General features: G+C 37.8%; 1 protein-coding gene across 1 annotated transcript; it reads right to left on the bottom strand.

Moving 5' to 3' along the window:
* Window positions 1-8,344: 8,344 nt before the first annotated feature.
* Window positions 8,345-11,291, bottom strand: LOC108676870 (COMM domain-containing protein 4). Its single transcript, XM_018165022.2, has 3 exons — window positions 10,650-11,291; window positions 10,290-10,475; window positions 8,345-9,487 (listed from the first exon to the last, which is right to left on the bottom strand). Exons 1-3 carry the CDS (start codon window positions 11,030-11,032, stop codon window positions 9,277-9,279), a joined length of 780 nt encoding a protein of 259 aa, XP_018020511.1. The 5' UTR covers window positions 11,033-11,291; the 3' UTR covers window positions 8,345-9,276.
* Window positions 11,292-22,755: the final 11,464 nt, after the last annotated feature.

The following is a 22,755-nucleotide window of genomic DNA, read 5'->3' as shown; positions in this document are numbered from 1 at the left end:
TTACTATCTATAGGTCAACTCTGTACGCGAGCCACATATATGTTTAAAAAATAAATTTCTGAAGCTCAATTGTTCCTAATTTTGCGCATTGAATTGAAAAATCGTCACTTCTTTGGCTGTGCGTTTGTCTTCTTCCGAGTCTTCCCAATCGCAAAGACCGCAAAGTTATAATCTTAAGTAAGGCAAGAGTGCCTCAATTATTCAGCATCATTTTAAAATAAAACATTTTAATAATTGATGACGTTTCCCAATATGTAAAAGGAAGTGGTTAATAAACCTTAAATTCCAGCTCAGTAGGCGAGACGTCGAATTTGATTTCCGAATTTTTCGAATACAGTTCCGAGTTGTTTCGTATACAAAGAATCACAGGCAAATTCATTTTATTTTGGTTTTAAATATTCCTTGAATGATTTAATGATGCTGATTTTTGGCCCGAACTCTACCAGCATTATAACAATAGCACGATACAGCCATTTCCTTCAAAAAAATTGTGACATCAAAACTCATCAATCGACATCAAAAAATCTCCTTCCGCGATTCCGTTGTGCCAGCACATGTTGATTTTTCAACAGGACAATAGGCAGGCAAATATTCGCATTGGAACGAGATCCAGTGAAAAGAACTCGGTTTACCAGACAAACATGGACGCTCCTTGGAAGAAGATCGAATTGCTTCACAAGACGGAGCCGGTCTCCAAACATCACTGGAGAACTGGACATATGAACATATATGAGCAGATTCTTGGACATATATGAGAACATACTTGAACATGTATGAGAACATACTTGGACAGACATGTATGAGAACATACTTGGACATGTATGAGAAGTTGAGAACATACTTGGACATATATGAGAACATACTTGGACATGTATGAGAACATACTTGAACATATATGAGAACATACTTGAACATATATGAGAACATACTTGGACATATATGAGAACATACTTGCACATATATGAGAACATACTTGAACATATATGAATATACTTACACATATATGAGAATATACATGAAAATATATGAGAACTTCTTAATGCAAGAAAAAATTCAAAACTATAATGTTTCTTCTTAATGAAAGAATAAAATTACGAACAATGAAGAGATAATGTAATGATAAAATTAAATTAAGAAGTATGACATCCTGCTTTAATGGAAGAATATAATTAAAAACATTCACGTGTTCTGTAATAGAAGAAATAAATTGGAAAAATATGGCGTTTTTTTAAATGAGGAATAAAATTAAGAACAGTTAAGGACGGGTTTTTGTAATGGTAAAATTGAATTGGGAAATATAATTTGCTTCCTTTATGGAAGAATTAAATGGGGAACATTGACGTACTTCCCTAATAGGAGAAATAAACTGAAAACTGGATTGAATAAAATTAAATTTAATAAAGGTTATATATAACGACGTGATTCTTGAAACAGGATTTAAATTATCTTTAGATTAGGAACAACGTTAGTAGCTTTACAAGCTTGCTTTATTCTATATCAAGCGCAATGAAATATGTTAACGTGTTAGAAGGGTTGTGTGTGAAGTAATTAAAACGGCCTTCAATTAATATGTATCCTTGGGCGCACCACAATGAATAATTAGAATGAAGTCATTCAAGAAATGAATGTAATGAGACCGCGCAACAATAGTAGCGTGGTCTCGAATTGTGGACAAATACTACGAAATGAATTTGATATTAATTTATATATATGAAAAAAAAAATTATTAGAAGTCATCTGATATTCATTCTTAACCCTATTAAATATAATATTATTTTAAGAAAGATAATTAATAATTTTTTTCACACGTTGCTTATTCATATGACATAATGAATTTTACTAATTACCAATTAAACGTTGCTTGTAATTTCGCAATGCTCGTCAAGGAGTCTAATCAGATAAAAAATTTCCAGATTTATTGGACTAGTAAAACGATTTCATTTGGGTTATTACATCGAAATAACAAATTTGGTGCAAACGACATCTCCAGGAACAGCAACTCTCTTCAATTTGAAGAAGATGAAGACAATTTACGAAGATTTTAATTGCTGTAAGCTCTCAGATGAGATAACTTTGATTGCTGTAATGTTGGCATGCCTGGAAATGTTGTCTGAGCACCGAATGGAATTGAGGGCTTGGGATCCATTACAGAAGGAAACTTGGACAATACTTAGCATAATTAGTCCTCATACATACCAGGAAATTCCCAATTACATCAATTTAATTCTACGTAATCTTTCTTACGACTCTCATCAATCGAGCTTCACTGATTGGAGTTGTATATCCTTTATAACAGTTGGAGTGTCAGTAAGGACGAAAAAAGCTGTTTATAGGTTTAGAAGCAGACAGAATTATTTTATTTTTGCTTCCATCAGTACAAATGCCTTTATTCAACATAAAAATGAATCAGAAAAGCTGAATGATTCAAGACAAACATTGTCAAGCACGACTGGACATGTTAGCGTTAATCGATTCTGACGGCATCGACAACGACAACGTCTCGTTGCTTAAAAATTCTGGTTTCTCGTCGGTGATGGGCAGGTTTATTTCAACCCCGCACTCTGATCGATTGAAGAACTTGAAATTTATGAAAATTAAATCTCCCGTGATGATCGCCTGTCAAATTTAGCTTTCAAAGTAGGTTCAAGCGTTCAACAATAATTATCTCAAATTGTTAATCCAAATCTTCAATTTGCCGTTTTAATTGTGAGTAAATAATTATTTCTATGTCAAGGCATCCAGAATATTTTGTTGACATGGGTAAAGTTTTCTCCAAGTGCCGGCTGGATAGAATCACCAACAATAAATCACTTTAGGAGATTTTTATATCAAATTTAGCTTCATCTGTATGAACTTTAATCATGGTTGAACTACTACTTCAACAATGGATCTATGAGTGACCACTATGTGGATGCCCACGAGACAAAGCTGTCACTACTGAGTCGACACTTCTCCGGACTCGCTTGCGAACTCGTACGCAAAACCTAACTACGCCCGCAACTAAACCACTCATAAGTCCTCCAATACTGCTGAACGGATTTGCTTGAATTTTGGAATGTGAGTAGTTATTATTGATACGCTGCGATAGAAATTAACAAAGATTTTTACATTGATTAGTTTTCAATTAAAACGAATTGCAACTTTCGGACACTGCCAATGAAATAACGTATTTGTTAGCAATTGTTTGTGAAATTTTTGTGGAAACACGAAAACGTAGTTCAATCAATCTTCATTTAAATTTTTAACTAAGCTTGACTATTTAGATTCGACCCTAAAATTATGATCACAGTAATGCGTGCGATAACTGCCAAAATTTAAGGAATGTAATGCGCAATGACTACCACGAATCATTTATGAACATACGATCCGTGCGAGACAAAATCTTCGTATATACCAAAAATATTCTTTATTATACACATACTTGACAATGCCTTTTATTTCGAATAATATTCATCGTAAATGACATATCAATCTAGGTTCTCCAAACCGATCTATACCGATGAGAAATCACTGATCCAAAGTGATCTGACAGATAGGTAGATTTCCTATTTCACATAACCGTTGTGAACTTTTATGGGGGTGGGAGGCTTTTAGCTGTTGCTTATGAATGCCGCCACCACGCGCAGCACCTGGTGCATTCAAACAACCGAGAAGCGAGTCACTTGAACTGCGTTCCCAATACATTTCAACCTTTTTCCCTGACAATGACATTAATATATTGATCGCTCTAAAGAAATGGGTAAGCGTTTTCCCACCAGTAGCATCAAGATTTTATTCGTTAATGGATAATTGTATGCCAACCACTAGCATCGCAATATTGATCGCTCTAAACAGACGGGTAATCTTTTTTTATTGTGAAAATCTATGGAAGCTCGGGGTAGCCTATCACCAAAGTTGGAGCAGTTAGTCTAGGGTCCGAATCCCGCTGCTGTTTCAATTTTGCTTTGTCCAGAATCGGCACGGGCCAAACATGGCCTAATCTTCAACGCTCATGCCACTATATTGTCAAATTTTTCTTCACTAGGCTTGTAATCATAAATCCAGTCAATAATTTCTCAGGGGATTATTTTAACAACGGTTCGTTTAATATCAAGGAGGCCGTAGACGGTCAATTATTTTGACCAAAGCTTGAGTCAATCGATTACGCAATTTAAACGTTTGACGCTTCAGGTGGGACTTGATGGTAATAGATAGGAAGTTTGGTTGATAGAATTGAATGATAGAAAGATACGAGTGTTCTTAGGAAAAGGAAGGCCAAATCCGTAATCGGAACCATTACTCAGCTCCAAAATATCCACTATAGTTAACGAACAAGTGCGCATTGTTCATATTTCTGATGAGAAGAAGGTTTTGATCAAAAGATTGCAGGTCTGTTTGAGAATTATTGAGGTGCTCGTCAATCAATTGGCTTGATCGTTTAAGGAGACCTTACACGGCAAAATTTTGGATTTTGTCTTTTCCGGGTTTTTAGTCTCATCTTAAAGCTGACATTCTGACCTATCCAACGGTACCAAAACCATCTCTGTACGTTGATTTTTGCATTCATAACAGATCCCAAAAAGGGGACGGGTGTCCGGCCCCCTCAGTAAAGTCAAGGGAGTAATTACACGGCCGTTCACTACAAAGTAAATCGTCTGACGTAAAGCGGCCAATTATGACATTCTCCAGTTACTATACTCATCTTAAAGCTGCTTTTCTGACGCATTCAACGGTACCAAAATCATTTCTGTACGTTGATTTATATCTTCACTACAGATCCGAAAAGGAAGGTAAGGTGGGGGCTTTTAAATAATTCCCTATGGAAGTAATTAGCTACCAAACACTTGAAATACAGCGTCTACACGAACACGAACTTACGAAGTGCACCTCAGTTACCTAGTAGACAGCATACGGGGAGGTGTGCTAGCAGTCGCTCCCACCATACTTGAGTGGAATTGAGCTCCAGTAACGTTTAGTTTCGGATCCTTGCTACATTTAGTGCCTATGCGGATGATGCCGCGACTTTGTCGGGCTGTACTATACATTCACACTTATTGTCACGGAAAACTTTATAACTCCTAGAGTTTTAAAGCTACAGCAATGAGAGATACACCATTCGATTCGAAATTAAAATATCTAGAGATTGTCGGGCTACTTTTTTCGATTTCGTTATAGTTTTGAAAATATTTTGAAAAAAGGGGGGGAAATATGGGTATATTTTGAAAAATTCGATTTTTTTCCCAAAAATCGTCATAAAAAGAGAACCAAGAAAAAAATTGAAAAGTGGAACGAGAATCGCTAGATATGGTCTTTACGCATCGAATGATACGTGTCTCGATGTTGTAGCATGTGATTTGCAACAGTTAAAACTTTTTTTGCGTACCCCCCTTTTTGGCCGTTTTCTATGAATTTCACGTTTTCTTTCACTTTTTCAAAAATTTCACATGAACAAAATAGTCTTAGAATTCTGTTACATAGAAATAGAATTCTTAGTCATAAGACATAATCTTAGAATTCTTAGAATTACATATGTGTACCAAGTTTGGAGACGATCCTTCCATAAATATAGAAAATAGATATTTGACCGATAAGGTCCCCTTAATCAAGCCGACTGATCGTTTAGGGTCCTCAAGTTTCGAAAATAGAAAGATTTATGAACATATTCAAGTTAATAATGATTGGTTGTATGATTGTTTATTTGACCTTCTATACAGGCCTCATTGTATTGAATTTGTCGGCATTTTGTTTGAAAAAAAATATTAATAAACAGAAATATTAGGATACGTACTAGTAATATTTAAGAGAGGCTGAAGCCGCCTAGAACAAGCTAATACGCCATTGACGGATGGGTATCAAAATTAACTCCAGTACTGGCATCGTATTACAACTATATATTAGGAAAATATATACACACGAACACAGACTAATATTGCAGAATTTTCGAAATTTATTAAGAAGCGGTCATTTTACTGTGCATGCATCAATTTAAGTTGCTTTCCATCTATCTTGAAGGTTCAATTAAAGGCTTTGAAGAATTCGCTACAAACCTACAATACACGACTAATTTCATTCACATTCTTCATAATTGAATGTATCCTCAAGGCAGAAGCTTAAGAAAATAATATAATAAATTGTCGACACTGAAGAAATTGGCCCATGGCCTGTTGCCGATTCTCTTACTTTTCGTGACTTGATTCCACAAAGGATCCGGCCTTCTGAACCCGATCTTTCCATAATTGACGATTGTTTGAGATAGCTGCTGGACTTATTGCCAGGTCTGTAAGGTGCTAGGCATTTCTAGACTGCCCATATGTTCCTGCATAGCTTCGTCTAGTCTGTTCTCGAAGGCGTCCATACTCGGAGCGTCAACGATGCTGTCACGGAGGCTCACCATGTCGGTGACTCGAAGCGAGAAGAAATGTTGTCGCATGGATGTGTTACAACGCAGTTTTTTTAGTTTATAGCCGTGGTCACTGATGTTGGTTCTTGTTTCAGATTCCAGGACTCATTCTGGGACCTTGTATAAACCGTGGGTATACTTGTATACTTCAATGAGGTCACCACGCAAACGTCGATAACAGAGGCTTGGAAGCTTCATAATCTTTAATCTTTCTTCATAAGGCTTGCCTTTTAATCCCGGAATTATCCTTGTTGCACGTCTTTGAACACTCTCTATTAAATTTTTGTCCTTTTCTATTTTTGGTGACCCCACGGCATTTCCAAACTCTGGGTTCGGGCGTACGACAGCGATAAACAACATCTTAATCGCTTCTGCATAAGTCGTTTATTGGCATTATTAACTTGAGCTTCAATATGCTTAGAAAATTTCAACTCATTATCGACATTAACTCCCAAGTCTTTTTCCATTGTCGACATGATTGCATCGACAGAGTAATAATGTAGACATCATCACTCTGTCGATGCAATCATGTCTCCTCATACTGTAATCTTGCTGTTCATTATTCCTGCCGAGGTGGATTACTTTACATTTGTCAGCATTAAAACGCAGCTGCCACTTTTCAGCCCAGTCCACTAGCCTGTCAAGATCACCTTGCAACTGTCATTTTTTTGGAACGCATTTTTCACTGTATTATAAACTTTTGTGCCGTCAGCATACATCGAGCACACGCTTGACACAGCTTCAAGCAGATCGTTTTAAACGCAACGAATAAAACAGGCCCGAGAACGCTTCCTTGTGGCACGCCGCTGCGCACTGAAGCCCTGTTTGATACGGTCCCATTAATACTGATACGTTGTCGTCTCCCTACTAGAAAAACTCTGATCCATTTGAGTGCATTACTCTCAATTCCCAAAGACTTCGATTTACGCAACAGCCGCTCCTGTGGGACACTGTCAAATGCCTTGGCAAAATCGAGGTACACTGCATCTACTGGCTCCTTTTCGTCCAGCAGGCGGGTCCATTCATTCAAAGTAGACAAGAGGTTAGTGGTGCAGAATCTACCGGCAATAAAGCCATGTTGACAGTCTGATAGGAGATTATTAACAGTCAAGTGAGCGATCAATCAATCTCTCACAACAGATTCCATTACCTTGCAAACGGTAGTAGCAGGCATCTTTACGGTAGTAGTGATGTTGATAGGGAAATGTTGATTCGAGATCATGAGTGCACATCATTCGAACGTCACCACAGACAAACAAATTATATTTATGGTTAACTTTCTTCTGGAGGTTGATTGTAACGTGGGAAATTTTTATCCTACCCATAGCGAATACGGATTCGATTTAAGGAAATAACTAGGCACGCTGCCAGTTCAATGCATTTGATCGTGATACATCGATGTGAGAAACGTCCATGACAAGTTTTAACCAATATGAAATTCATCATAGAGCTCAAGTGGGTTTGCCCATTCCTTTTATGGGCAGAGTGGCCCATTGCTTACAGTTTAGAACACCGAAATTGGACGAAGAGAAAGCTCTGTGCGCCAATTTCTGGTCCGAATGAGCAAGGAGACTGGGCGGTTGGGCAAAGCAGAATTTGAGCATTGAGTTAACAGTTAGAGACCGCAACAAGCTGTGAATGTTCAGCGATATCAAGAAGCATCGGCGACAGCCTACGGCCTAATAAAGCTGCAACTATTATTAATAATGTAATTATACCGTAAAATTCATCATATTACTGCTTGCTATGATATAGAATTCTTCCCTAATCGTTTTCTGCCTGAATAGCGGCTAAGTTTCCTGCAGTTATCAGATGAATTGAAGATATCGCCAAGCCTAATGCATGGCAAGCTTTAATATAAATCATACGTAGAAATAAATTACGTTCTCTTTTATCTAGTAAGATGATCCGTTCTTCAGTAGAGAATATCGATACGCGCGTTCATTTGGGAATGAAGTTCCTTCGTTTTAAAAGTCTTTATTCAAACATATATATTTATACTTATAACAGCATTAATTTCACTCAAATAACAGGACCTGCATGATAACACACAATAATGCTGTCAGATAATAATTTCATGGAATGCAATAAAAAGGAATACATATATTAACAATACGTATCCATACATACACATTAGCACAACGTACAACTATGGCGACAAGTAGGAGAAGAATGTTTGTGCGCTCAGGAACCCAGAGGGAAATAAAGAATATGGAAAAATAAGTGTGTTAGTACAGCATCGAGTACTTCCATACCAGTAGGCTTTCAATGCACATAACTTTTATCACAGCCATTAAACAATGTTTTTTTAAATAAAAATGCGATTCAACATACATATGCTATTCATAAAATCATGGGTAATTTACCGAGATGAAACATAAATGAATAGTACTCATCAGTAATTCTACAAGATATAAATTTATCATTACAATTTAAGCACAATGTTAATGGAAGACATGAAGCTCCAATAACAACTACGAGAAACAAACTTAACCAAGTCAGGATTTCATGCAACAATCATAATTTGCAATCATCATAATTAAATTACAACTAAAAATTTTATTTAGTCATTTATTTGAAATTTTTCATTTAAACTTTGCTATATATGGAAGAAGGATTAATATGCATATAATTAAAAAACAGGGATACAATAATATTCAGGATACATGTATATATTTGTTTCTAATACTGGCAAATAAATTCTTGAGTAAATTGAGTATCAATCAAAGTTATGACAGGAATTTTTTTAATAATATTCATTAACAAACTCAAAAAACTATTGCAAGATGAGAACATTTTAAAATTGTAGTTGAGATAAATTTACTTAAGGAAATATTGTATAAATATTTGAGCGATAATTTTAGTATCTATTGTAATCAAAATGTGTGATAATCAGATCAAGATTGTAAGGATTTCATGATCCTGCGAGCCTCATTAAGCTGCTGTATCAAGACATGTACATCTACAGTGGTGAGGTGCACTGTGGTCCTGGTGCGAGGTCCTGTGTTCAGATGCACTGTAGCAACGTCATCAGCTGCTTGGAATGACAGCACAGCTATGGGCTCTATTTCACCAGCAACTTCCACACCCTTCACAGTTACTGATGATCTGCAGGTAGCAATTACTTATGTCATCAATCTTAAAATTAATCAAACCTGACAAGTCCTAACCAAAAAAAAATTGCTTGCCAATAACCATATGGAAAAGATTCTGTTGCATCTTTGAACAATAAATATATTACACATAAGAAATCCCTAGCTTCATGACATACCTAAAATTTGGCATCTCTATCTGATATTTTAGAATGTTGCTGAACATAACATAAATTTTGTAGAAAATGGATTCTTTAATACATTTTGATTTGTAATCTAAATGTATTTTCACAAACAGATTGGATCCATCAATTTATCTGTTCTTCAAGTGATACCGTTACAAGAAAAAAAACAAGCTATCATGCTCTCGATTCTAGACTTAATTCTGACAAGAAAAAGCATCCATGGAGAGCTCAAATCTTTCTCATCTAGGAACAGCCTACATAGTTTATAGTGGCCCAGAAATGTTTACAAAATTCCAGAAAAGTTCAAAGCAACAACAGTGCTTGCAGAACTATACACATCCAGTTTCCTGATTAATACAATTATGAAGGTAGGAATAAAAGCCAACATCATACTCAAGCACAAACAAGGAGGATGCCAACTTTATCATAAGAAAATTAAGAAATATTTGATATCTTTAGCTGGTCTAGCATTATTCTGGCATGCCAGAATAATGTTCTACAGGAAACATAAAAAAAATTAAACCAGTCCAAAATTGCTCTCAAAGATTGACTCTTTTCAGTTAATTTGAAACAGAAAAAATTATTGTATGCACGAATATTGTTTTGCTGTGCTATAAATAAACAAGTCCAGACCTGAAATTTCGACTACAGCAATTGATGCGCTCTCTCAATCTCAGTTTTGTTAAGATGGTGGCTTGCTTCTCCTCATAAACTTTGATGAAAGCAGCTGCATGCTCAACAGAGAGACCAAGCTGCTGAAGCTCTGCATCCAGCACAGGACAGGAAACTTCAGCCCCAACAGCACTAAGCAAGATGTACCTGGAATTAAGAAAGCAAAAGTTCATCATGTCTAACCAGGAAAATTTTTTTAGAAATATTTCAAAATTCACAAAGTAAAATTAAGTGAGGAAGCACTAAGCAGTAGAGATAATTTTCAATTTATCAGTGAATGCTGAATTATACTGTTACATCAAGTGCAAGCAATCATCTCACCTTATTCCTCCCACTCGGGCATCAGCAGCAAGAGATGAAGCATTGGTGTTGTCTTGACCAGTATATTTAACTACTTTTTCAGGATCTAGTGGCTCTCCCAATATTGTATCAGCAACGTGAGCAACAAGAAGTTGTAGTTTGGTAGATGTTAATGTAGAAAGAGCTGCTATCTCAGCAAGTAGCCAGTCTGGGCAATCAGTTCCCCAACAAAATTGAAACTTCATGATTACCAAATCCCAATGAAACAGCTGGAATAACTCCCAAAGAAACCACTGGAGTAAGACAAAGGTGTTATTAAGAAGGCACCTGCAAAAATTATATAAAAGATCATTGAAATGCAATATTTTTGATGGAACAGCTAGTGATGCAGAAAAAGTCAACATACAATAAAAGAGAGTGTGAATAGAAAGAACAAGCCTATAGTAAAAGTATTTTCATTTTAAATAATGCGGACTTTTAAGAGTCCGTGAGGAACGCTTGCTTGTGAGAATAATATGTGACTGCCTCGCCCACGCGGCAGTCAAGACAATACAGCCTTTGTTTTCTTGTCCAAGCCTACCCCTTCCCTGAACACCCAAGCTGCTGAGATTGCCGCTCTCTGAAAGCTGCTTACTCTCACAACTGTAACAGAATTTTTTACAGCACTTTGGTAATTTGTACAATTTTTACTCAACTTAATTTTTGGTTTTTAACTTGTATTTATTTAGCTCTTGCATTTCAAGATGGCTGGTCAGAGAGGAAAAAGATTAGGTAATTGAAAAGGCCTCCAGTCCTGTTAAACTGAATGTGAAGACCAAATTGCAGAATGAGCAAGGGAAATTTGTAAATTTTGCAAGCTGGTTTTGCCTAACGTCAATGATGCTACAGCAGCCTGTGATCGTTGTGGGGATTTCATCTGCAACAATTATGCAAAGTTGAGCAAGACAGACTGCTCGCTAATGAGCAAGACAGACTGCCAACAACCAGCACTTAGCACTGTAAAAAGCACAAAGATGGTGTAAGAGAATGTTCTTCTATGTTTTCTGTCTTTAAGGCCAAAATGGAAGAAACCAACAAGCAAGAGTTGAGAAAGAAAGTCAAAATGGAGAACCACAAACAGAATTGTGCTTGTTGCATACTAGCGAATTACTTATTACAAAACGAGCTGGAGGAAATGAAAGCTCATCTGCACAAAACAGAAAATAGCAATAACAGAGAAGGTAGAGGCCACAAAGAGATCATCTCTGATCTCACTAGCAAGAGCACTAGTGAACTGCTGGATTGAGAGAGAAGATGACTTAACCTTGTTTGGTTTAACAATCCTGAAAGCAATGCTTTGGATGCTGAATTTATTACTAATTGCTGTGCCAAGGCACTTAATGTCATTGAGAATATAACGGCAAGCAAGAGGCTGCAATCGAAAGACACTACCACCTGTAGACTGCTGCTGGTGACTGTGCAGGATACAGCCTTGGTTGGAAATGTGCTTAAGGCTGCAAGAAAACTAAGTGAACTCCCAGAGTTTAATTCAGTCTTTGTTAAGAAGGATGCTACCCCTTTAGAAAGAGCAAATTTTTGCAAGAAATGGCAGGAGAGACACAGGCAGAAAAACACTGAGACTCAGGTCAACCACTCTTACAATGTCAAGATAACACCGGCCACACACGGTCATACAGCGGAGCTGGAAGACAAGTAAGAAGTTATGTCCAAAGATCCAGGCCTGTAAATAATATAAGAAGTAAACGCATGCATCAAAGTAAAAGTGCACAAAAAGTTTTTAAATGTTTTTACACAAACTCGGATTCCGTTTTGAACGAAAAAGTTAACTGTTAACTGTGATCAAAAACTAGTGCATAGACATTATTTACAGAAACCAGGGTTGGTGATTTTTTTTATTATTTTTTTTAAATAAAAGAAATAATAAATCTATGTTTTTTTATTTTTTATTTATTTGATTTTTTTTTTTTTATTTTTTCAGCTTTTGTGTCTTTTTGAAATGTTATTTTTTATGTTGCAATTAGCCTACTAACAATAACAGTATATGGATGGCTAAAAAAGGCAGTTATTGCCTTCAAGAATGGCCAAGGTGGTGTTTACCACTTGTGGACTTTTGGGTAAACAATTATTGATAAGCCTATTCATTAGCTATGTAAAGTTGGTATGGAGCAAGGTAGTGAGTTAAATATTGACCATTTAACTGGCTTCAATATACTACAACACTTCAGGAATGTGGATCTTCTAAACATTGGAGAGTCACATAACAGATAGGTAGCTGATAGCACAGTGCACAACACTATCAATAGATCTATTAGTTTTATATCCTATAAATCTGCCAGACTCTACCCTCTACACACACTGACTAGTAGTGACTGAGTGACTGACTGCACTGTTCCCATTTCATTACGACCAATAAACCAATACTAAATATAAACTGAATGACAACCAAACAAACTTCAAATGACTGGAAACAAAACTTATGTTATGAGAAAAACTAACGCTACTGGTATTTGAAATAAACGTGTACACAATTCAAACATTTTATTTCCATTCCCTGCATTTAATGATTTTATATATAGTTTTATACTTGTAACTGTTTTATTTCTAGTTATAAATTCACATATTCAAAGATTGAAACTAAATATTTTAATTAGAATACTCATATTAGGGTGGAAAATCTTTCTAGATACTTAAAAGGTCAATACAATCTCAAACAATTCTTCTTATAAGCTAGCTAACACATGTAAATCGTATAATGTAATTAATATCTAACAAACAGTCAAATAGTTAAAGACTACTTATAGCCTTATAAGAATTAGCTAAGCTGCTAGCTATGTTATATGTACAATGTATAGCAACATTGCAACACTTGATGCCTCTGTACCAAAAACATACAATTCATTGGAACGTAATACACACTAAAGGCAACAGGTTTATATTCTGATTTGTCACAGTACATTTATATTAAGCCATGAATAACAATACCTCAAAATAAATGAAAGACTGCCACTCAGTATATTTAAATGTATAAAAAATCAAAAAGTAAAAAAAAATTGTGATTTTTTATAAAAAACTGCCACTCAATATATTTAAATGTATAAAAAATCAAAAAGTTAAAAAAAATTGTGATATTTTATAAAAAATCCAGTGATTTAATCAGTTTGATTTATTCATTGCCAACCCTGACAGAAACACTCCCTAAAAATCACAGGGAAAAAATTGTAGGTACCTGTTGAATTTCAGTTGCCAGGTTTTGACTGTTTTCACAACTTAAATGAAGAGCAGTGCAAAAGAGGTGTAGCTTTGTGGGTTAGAACCTCTTATAGGGCCCAGCAAATCAAGTTATCTGCAGAGCATCAATCAGCTAGAGAATCAGTGTGATACAAATTTTCCCTCAAAGGCAAAGATAGCCTCATCATAGGCATCATGTATATATCACCAAACAGTTCCTCTGATAACAATAAAGTACTAAACAGTCTTTTACCAAGCATGACTTTCCGTATGTCACACACGTTGATTGTTGATAATTTTAATCATCCAGAGCTAGACTGGACACATGGATCCTCTCCAAGGGAAGAGAATCACCCAGCATCCTTGTTCATGGAGTCTGTGAGAGACTCCTTCCTAGTCCAGCACGTTACCAAGCCAACCCATTATAGAAGCAAAGAGACTTCCAATATTCTAGACCTGGTGTTTATTGGTGATGATTCAATGCTAGATGAGCTTCATCACGAGGCTCCATTGGGCAAAAGCCATCACCAATCATTGTTTTCCAGTCACAGGGTGCATACTGATATTGAGAAAAAAAATTCCAGGACTTTTCCAGGACTTGTATACGACAGGTTTGGCATGACTGAAAGAGTAATCATGCATATTCTATAATCTCCTAAAGTTGATAACTAGCAAACGTATAAATGCATAGAGCGGGCAGACACAGAGGATCAAAAATGAAACAAATCTGGAAATCAAGCCCACACTTTTATTATTGTGAATTCAATAGTGTCAAATCACATCAAATATTGAGTAATGCACACAATATTGCACATGATGTCAATACAGTTCAGAACACGATTCAGCACCACTACCTCGACATTCAACTGGCAGCTATTTCATCAACTTTTTCTTTAATGTTCAGTTCAATAGTGTCTAGCTCCTGTTGCTTTGTTTTCAAAAATCGCCTCATAGCGTTGAACTTTGCAATGATTTTCAAATCCCCCTTCCTCTCCATTGTTTCTGCATATTCATCTGCTGCTTGCTCAAGCGCCTTGATGCCCTCCTCCCTACGTCTTTTCTTCTTCTTCAGTTTATCTAGCTCATCCAACAGAGCCTTCCTCTTCTGGGGTTTTCTGGGCTTTTGCATTCTGCTCTTTCTCTTCTGCTAAATAAGTACTGTAGGCTGTTTTGGCACTACCAGCTGCAAGCAGCATCTTCTGGGTGATGGTCATCTTGTCCAGGCCACCAACATGTGCAACATGATCATCCACAGCACGCAGGGCAACAAACGTTTGCTCTTTCATGTTGTGCGTCATGATTTCCTTGTTGAACGAAAACCCTCTTTTAACCGTGGCTTGGCCATGAGACAGGAGCATGAGCATCTGCACCTAAGTCCAGAGCTTCTTGTATCATATCATATCATATTGATCTCGGCGCTGACGTGTAGGCCTGATGTGGCCTGTCGCCGATTCTTTTTCTTTTCGTGCCTTGTTCACAGATCTAATATCGTTTCATTTGACTGAATATTTTCATGACTGACGAAAGTTTGAAATAGCTACCCGACTTCCACCGGGTTCGATATGGTGCTAGGCATTTCAAATCTGAACATATATTTTTCCATAGCTTTATCTAGCCTGTTCTTGAACACGTTCATACTTAGAGCGCCAACGATGTCATCGGGGAGGCTGTTCCACATGTCAGTGATTTGAAGCGAGAAATTTTGTTGTGTGGAGAAGTTGCAGCGTAGTTTTTTTAGTTTATAGCTGTGGCCCCTGGTGTTGGTTCTTGTTTCAAATTCTAGTAATCCTTCAGGGACCTTGTATAAACCATGAGTATACTTGTATATTTCAATGAGGTCCCCATGCAGACGTCAATAACTGAGGCTTGGAAGCTTCATAATCTTCAATCTTTCTTCATAGGACTTGCCCTTCAAGCCTGGAATTAACCTTGTTGTACGACTTTGAACACTCTCTAGTAAATTTCTGTCCTTTTCAAATCTCGGTGACCACACGTTTCCAAACTCTAGATTTGGGCGTACGACAGCAACAAACAACTGCTTCATCTCTTCTGCATCTAGGAACTTGTATGAGAGCCTGATTAGTCCAAGAAGTTTGTTTGATGTTGAAGAGGGCCGCAGAACATTAGCTATATTATATAGTAGAATCATTCATTCATAATTGTACCTTAATGTATTTCATGTTTTATTTCATTATCTTTCGAGTGTCATGTGCATGTTATTAATCTTGTATCTTGTTTCCCTTGGTGCAATATTTAAGTAGAGTAAAAGTTACTGAGACAAAATTCTTGCAAGTCCATATGATATGCACTTTTGATTAAGCTGCACCCCTGATTGCTGAATTAGAAATTCACTGGTTGCACCTGATTCTTTTCTTACCTTCAAAAGCCTGTTTAAGACACCTTAATGCATGATTGATCTACACCTCTGCTTGGTTAATCCCATCCTGATGCTCCATTTTGGTGAGTACAGTGCATTTCAGCTCATTAAAATGTCACCATGCTTGTGCTGGAGAAACTCCTAGAAATCCGCTCACCACCCACTGAAGCCAATAATGCACCCAAACGAAGAAAGGCTATCAAGCTTATTCCCGGAAAGGCCAACACTGGGCCAAGGGCCAGTACTTCAGGTTCAGGAACAACACAAATCCAGAAGAAGCAGGCAGCAAATGTGAGGAAAGTGTTTCAGTTTCACAAATATTCAGATGATGAGGAGAATGAGGTTGAATCAAATGATGGAACTGACCTTGCTGTTGCTCAAGACATGGCCAGTCATCAAGATGAGATGCAGGAACCTGACAAGGACATCTCTAAAATCATCGTTAATGAAGATGATTTTATCCTTGTTAGGTTTGAGTTAGATGGAAGGGTACAACGTGAGAAATTTTATGTTGCTCGCGTGAGAGAACAACCACAAGACAATGACTGCGATGTCATGGTTCAATTCCTAAAGAATAGCAGTGATACAAAATAGGAGTCAAGTTTCAGCCGTGGTCGAGAGCTGCCGCTCGAGTTTTGCGGTTCCAGATTTTCAACTTTTAACTTTTACTGTGCCGTTTTCGGAACTCTTTTTGCATTTTTTTATGATCCGTGTCAGTGAATGACTGAATTTTCAGTGAAGTCAGTAGAAGAGAGTGCAAATAGAAAAAAGCCTATAGTAAAAGTGTTTCCATCTGAAATAACGCGATCTAGAGTCAGCGAGGGTCGCAAGCAGGCGAGGGCAACGTGCAGCACTGCCTCGCCAGCGTAGAACAATAGAACCCTTGTTTTTATGGCCAAGCTTACCTCCTCTACCCTGAACACCTTTTACAGCCGCAGACGACTGAAAGCCGCTTATACTCAAGTCTGTAACCGAGCTTTTACAGCCCTTTGAAACTTTACAATTTTTACTTAACTTGTTTCAGTTTTAAATTGTGTTTTTCCTTTAGCTCTTGCATTTCATGATGGCGGGTCAGAGAGGAAAAAAATTAAATGAGAAGGCCTCCAGTCCTGTTAAACCGAATTCGAAGATCAAATTGCAAAATGAGCGAGGAGAAATTTGTAAATTTTGCAAGCTGGGATTGCTTAACGTTGAAGAGGGCCGCAGAACATTAGCTATAGTATGTAGTAGCATCATTCATTCACAATTGTACCTTAATTTATGTCATGTTTTATTTCATTTTCTTTTGAGTGTCATGTGCATCTTATTAATCTTGTTTCTTGTTCCCCTTGGTGTGATATCTAAGCAGAGTAAAAGTTAATGAGACAAAATTCTTGCAAGTCCATATGTTATGCACTTTTGATTACCAGTCTGCACCCCTGATTGCTGAATTATAAATTCACTGGTTGCACCTGATTATTTTCTGACCTTCAAAAGTCTGCTTAAAATGCCTTAATGCATGATTTGATCTTCATCTCTGCTTGCTAATCCCATCCTGATGCTCCATTTTGGTGAGTACAGTTCATTTCATCTCATTAAAATGTCACCATGCTATTATTTGTCTTTGCTGAGCTCTTAACAAATGTTTTCCAGTTATTCATGACTATTTATAAAGAATGATGGATGGTTTTCAATGGTTCTCATGTTAATCCTGTCCTTTTATTGCACAATTTTCATTTTGCTTACTTGAACCATGTTGTGTCAACCCTTGAATAACTTTAATTCTGCAGCTAATGCATTGATGACTTTGTGTGTGACAAAACAGTTTAAACATCCTCCTGATGTCAATATTTCTAGAAGGCTAGTTCTTATGAACGCATTTATTTGACGTTTAGGAGCGGTGGGTGTGGAGCTACAGTCTTCTTGATGAGAACCGATGATCACTCGACCAACTCCTGGCCATCAAGAAAGAAGATAAGAGATTCCACCTATGAACCAAAATTTGATTTAGATACCAACTTGAAGCTTATGAGCCTTGCGCTTTTCCTAGATACTTTGAATCCAGACATATGTGACTTCAATGTGACCTCCTTCTGTGACTCCAATTTTCTAGTTGTTTCCAGGAGTATATTACTGATTATGATGCTAGTGTGGCTAGGAGTATAGGAGTACGGTATATTTAATGACTTGTGCGACTTAGTAGGACCAGTTGTCTTTCATAATCCACTCATGAATGCCCCATACATCAATGAGGGAATCATGTTGTGTCAAGAGTATTAAATTAAAATAATGCGGATTTATTGTTTTGTACGAATACTTTTTCACCCGAAAAGTGAACATGTTGCATTGTTTTTTGTTGCATTGAGATTTAATTTCTTTTGATAGTATTTTTGAATACTATGCATCTCTATACATAATTTAAAACACTTTTCCTGTTAAGTTTGTGTACGTACATACATTAAAATACGATTTTTCAAGTGTATGAATATTTATTTCCCCCCACTGTATGACTTAGTCCAATTTTCTAGTTGTTTCTAGGAGTATATTTACCAATTATGATGCTCGTGTGGCTAGGTGTATAGGAGTGTAATGACTTTTGCGACTTAGTAGGACCAGTTGTCTTTCGTAATCCACTCACAAATGCCCATACATCAGTGAGGGAATCATGTTGTTGTGTCAAGAGTAGTTGAAACTTTAGTCTGACTAGCTAACAAACCAGAAGTGCGAAATTAGTTAGATTTGCAGATTTAATTCTTGGACTGTATAACCGTTTGCTTTTTTCTTGCTGTACTTTCATTGATGTTCAACATTTAGGTATCGTGTGACCTAGTCCGCTTATGCATTCCTGTGCTTGGCCCCTATTTGTTCCTATTTGCTTGCCAAATACCATTTGTTTTCAAAGTGTGCTCTAGGCCCTAGATAATTATTAGCTCTCCCAACAGTACAGGAAATGGTAAGATGCCTACAGCCCTTTGGACATACTTCCTGCCATAAGGTAAGAGTGATGGTGCTGAGTGCAGTGTGGAGTGAGTGTGGTGTGCCTGGGTGTGGTTTGTGAGTGTGTGTAACTTGGTCCACAAGCCACTCAGCCTTGATCTCCATCCCTCCACCAGTGGTCAAGTTCTGCCTTACTAACTATCACTCCTTGGCTTGTACCTGAAGCCTGGGACGGTTACTACTAAATTTATGATTACTACTTGATTTATGATTTACTACTTGATTACTACTACTAGGGATGGTTACTACTTGAGTATGGCTGCTAAAACCATAGTTGACCTTGGCTAATGTTTGAGTATGACATTGTGATTATCTGGCAGCAGAAGCTGTTAATGACTATTTTCCATTTTGACTTTACTATTATTTTGTAGTTACTCGAAACTACGATGCTAGGAGGCCTCAGTAGTCCACTCATTAGAGCTCTTTACCCTGACCACCAAGTGGGCTGAACTGAAACCACTGCTAGAGTTTCAGTTAGTTTAGGTACCATCCGGTTATTGTTGTATCTGCCATTTTGTATTTTGTGTTTTGTTAGTAGTAAATTGTTTAGTGTTTCCCATGTTTCATGCCTTCCTGAATGTGACTCCTTCTGACCACATTCAGTATTTGTTCCATGACCAAGGACTCAAGAGATACAGTGTTGCATATTTCTGCGGGCTTACCGGGAACCGCTACAATGTCATGAATGCCAAGTGGCAACTTCAGTTGCCACTATGTATTATTTAGCTTATACTGTCTTTAATGTTAATGTTTCATTCCATTTAAGAATTTTGTCTGATTGCTAGACTCCTAATCCATCATTTCAACACTTAGAACTATAAAATATTTTCTTACAAACAATTTTAACATCACCTTTACTGTGGGCCGGTACAGGCCTGATAAAAAACACAGTGATCACCTGTAATTGGAAGGTCAACTGACTGAAGGGGGAGCAACTGAGGTTAACAATTCTTGTTCAGTAATTGTATGGAATGTGTATGATGCAGTGTAGGACTACAAAACTGAAATTTACTTTATATTATGGATAATACCTTTTTTTGAGGTGGCAACTCAAGTTGCCAATAGGCTTTAATGGCTTAAGAGACATGTGGGCAAGGCCTTGACCACTGCTTCTATGGATCTTCCAGTGACATTAGATCTGCCTAGCATCCCACAGAGGAGAATGAGCATTGAAATCTCCAACAGCCACAAAACTGTCACCAAGTTAAGATAGCTAAAAGTTAATTTCATCTTGGGCTATATTTTTACCTGGATTATAAAAATTGCCAATAGCAATCCAACCTAGAGCTGTATTGATCTTCAAAGACTGGAATTCAAGATTAGAACCTTATGGAAAAACAGGCATATCAAACTGTTGTAGCTGAATGTCTCTCCGAACTAAAGTTGCCATGCCACACCTGAATGTGACCTGATGTGACCACATTCCAGAATAACCAACAAAAGAGGGCTCATAGACTCCTAGCCAAGTCTCACAGAGGCACACAACATCTGGCTTTTCACTACATAGATAGAGCTTTATTTCTGTCAGTTTCTCACGCGTGCCATGACAGTTTAGTTGCACAATCTCCAAGCCTACCTCTCTTGTAGGAGGATGGGTCAAATGCTGAGACAATGAGACTTCAGATATAACTCATCTCATTGAGATAGTTCTCTACCACTTGCAGTCTTACCCTTGCCTTGCCCCTCAGAGCATCCACCTTGTTTAGAAAGCACACTATTCAACTGCAAAGATGCTGATCCTACCAGGGGCAATAGACTTGTAGTCTGTTCAGCACCAGCCACTTTCTTTTGTTTTCACAATGGTTGTGATATAGTCTTCTGAAGGCTTTCCTGGGGTATGGCCCTGTCCAGAGGCATCTCTGCTGCAGCTGACTGGCAGCCACTCTTCCTGCAGCACCTCACTGACCTCTGGTCCAAAAGCATTCCTCAGTAAACTTATAAGTAGCAGAGATCTCTCCTTTGCACCCTCACTCAGTAGATTCATCTTAAACACTTCATTCATGAATTGACCCAATTTAATAGAAAACCCAGTAAGTGATGCACGAATAATATCCAACCATTTCTCACTAGAAGCAAGCTCCTCCCTCATGATCCCTCTCAAGTCTGCAAAGGTGCTCACTGCAGCTCACACCTCCTTGGTCCTTGCCCTCCGCAGCAACAACTGTGGAACCAGAATGTGCCTGCTGACTCACAAGAGACTGAGACTGCTTGGTATGAACACCTGAGCAGCTGCCCTGAGATTGATGAACATCAACTGGCACCGTCACAGCGGCAAGAGCCACCAGTGCAGGACTAGGACGGCTTGAGTCTGCCACAATAGAAGCATAGGAAGTATGTGAGCTTGGCACAACCTGACCAAGGGCCTGTCTCCATGTTGACACCTCAACTTCCTCAACAGCCTGAGCATAAGAATAACCAGTGGAACACAGCTTTTCAACTGCAATGGCTTTCACAATGAAATGACACTCTACAGAATTCACAGCATGGGATCTTTTGCAGTTGGCACAGTGCTTCTCAGCTGATGTACAAACTGTGTGCTCACAAGTACCAGCACATAAGAGACACCTTCTAGGAGAATTACAACCCTCTGGCAAACAAAAGTCTTACTGAGTAAGAGACATATCCAATTTTAACTTTTTTTGGCAACACTTGGCCATGAAAAGTGACTTCAAGAGTAGCTGATGGCTCCCAATTTCCATTGTACCAGATTTAATCTGGTTAGCACTTAGCACTTAGCCGGATGATGTCAGAAATGACAACATCTCCAGCACTCGCAAGTTCCAGTTCCACATATCTTTCATGTCAACATTTGGATCAATTGGCCCAATAACCCCATACACATGCACTTCAGAACCTGGCTGGTAGCAACAAACAGCCCACTTTCCAATCATAGAGACATCAAGATAATTGGCAATGTTTCAATCAATGAAGGTAGGAGACTGCAGAGCAATTAATTGGCGGCGGGGATCAGGACGTACAGACAAGTCCTTCATTGCTCCGAATGGTGAGTTTTTAATTCCCTGCACCAAGCCAAGAAAGAAGAGAAAAGATATGGCATTTATTTTGGACCCTGTGGTTTTATCTTTTCAGAATGGTTAGTCCACTACCTGAACTTTGCAGAGTGGCATTAGTTGGCACTTGGCAGCTTCACATTCTTCAAATTAATAAGGTTAGGGACACTTTTTATTGGTACCGTACTCTATTGTTCTGCATTGTTGGGCGCTTAGCCTTAGTAGACTACCACCAATGCTTTGACTTGAGCAAGTTGAGCCATTTGTCTCCCTCTCTCTGCATTTTTGCCCAAGCTGAACAGCCACAGACTCCACAGGAGTTGCTTCACCGACTCCTCCACCTCCACCACCAAACCATCAGAAGATGCTTTGCCAAGGATCCCAAGTTCCCAACACAAGCCTCTGCTGCTCCAACTCAAATTATTATATATATTATATAATTAGGTTTAAAGGCTTTGAGTGCTTATGCACTGCCCAGCCTGAGCTCTGTCATTAGTTGGGGATAAAAGGAAGAGGCTTGGGCCAAAAGCCCAAG

This window comes from Hyalella azteca, unplaced genomic scaffold (genome assembly GCF_000764305.2).
Source record: "Hyalella azteca isolate HAZT.00-mixed unplaced genomic scaffold, Hazt_2.0.2 contig3902, whole genome shotgun sequence".
Taxonomy (NCBI): domain Eukaryota; kingdom Metazoa; phylum Arthropoda; class Malacostraca; order Amphipoda; family Hyalellidae; genus Hyalella; species Hyalella azteca.
The sequence above is the reverse complement of the archived record's forward strand: the minus strand, read 5'-3'. Positions and strand labels throughout refer to the sequence as shown.

Bases quoted from the DNA above. Each gene is read 5' to 3' on its own strand.
- LOC108676870 (XM_018165022.2), bottom strand. From the start codon at position 11,032: ATGTTGACTTTTTCTGCATCACTAGCTGTTCCATCAAAAATATTGCAT. The intron at 10,476-10,649 runs GTGAGATGATTG...TCTTAATTCCAG, and splicing joins GCCCGAGTGGGAGGAATAAG to GTACATCTTGCTTAGTGCTG. The intron at 9,488-10,289 runs GTCTGGACTTGT...TGCTACCTGCAG, and splicing joins TGCTGTAGTCGAAATTTCAG to ATCATCAGTAACTGTGAAGG.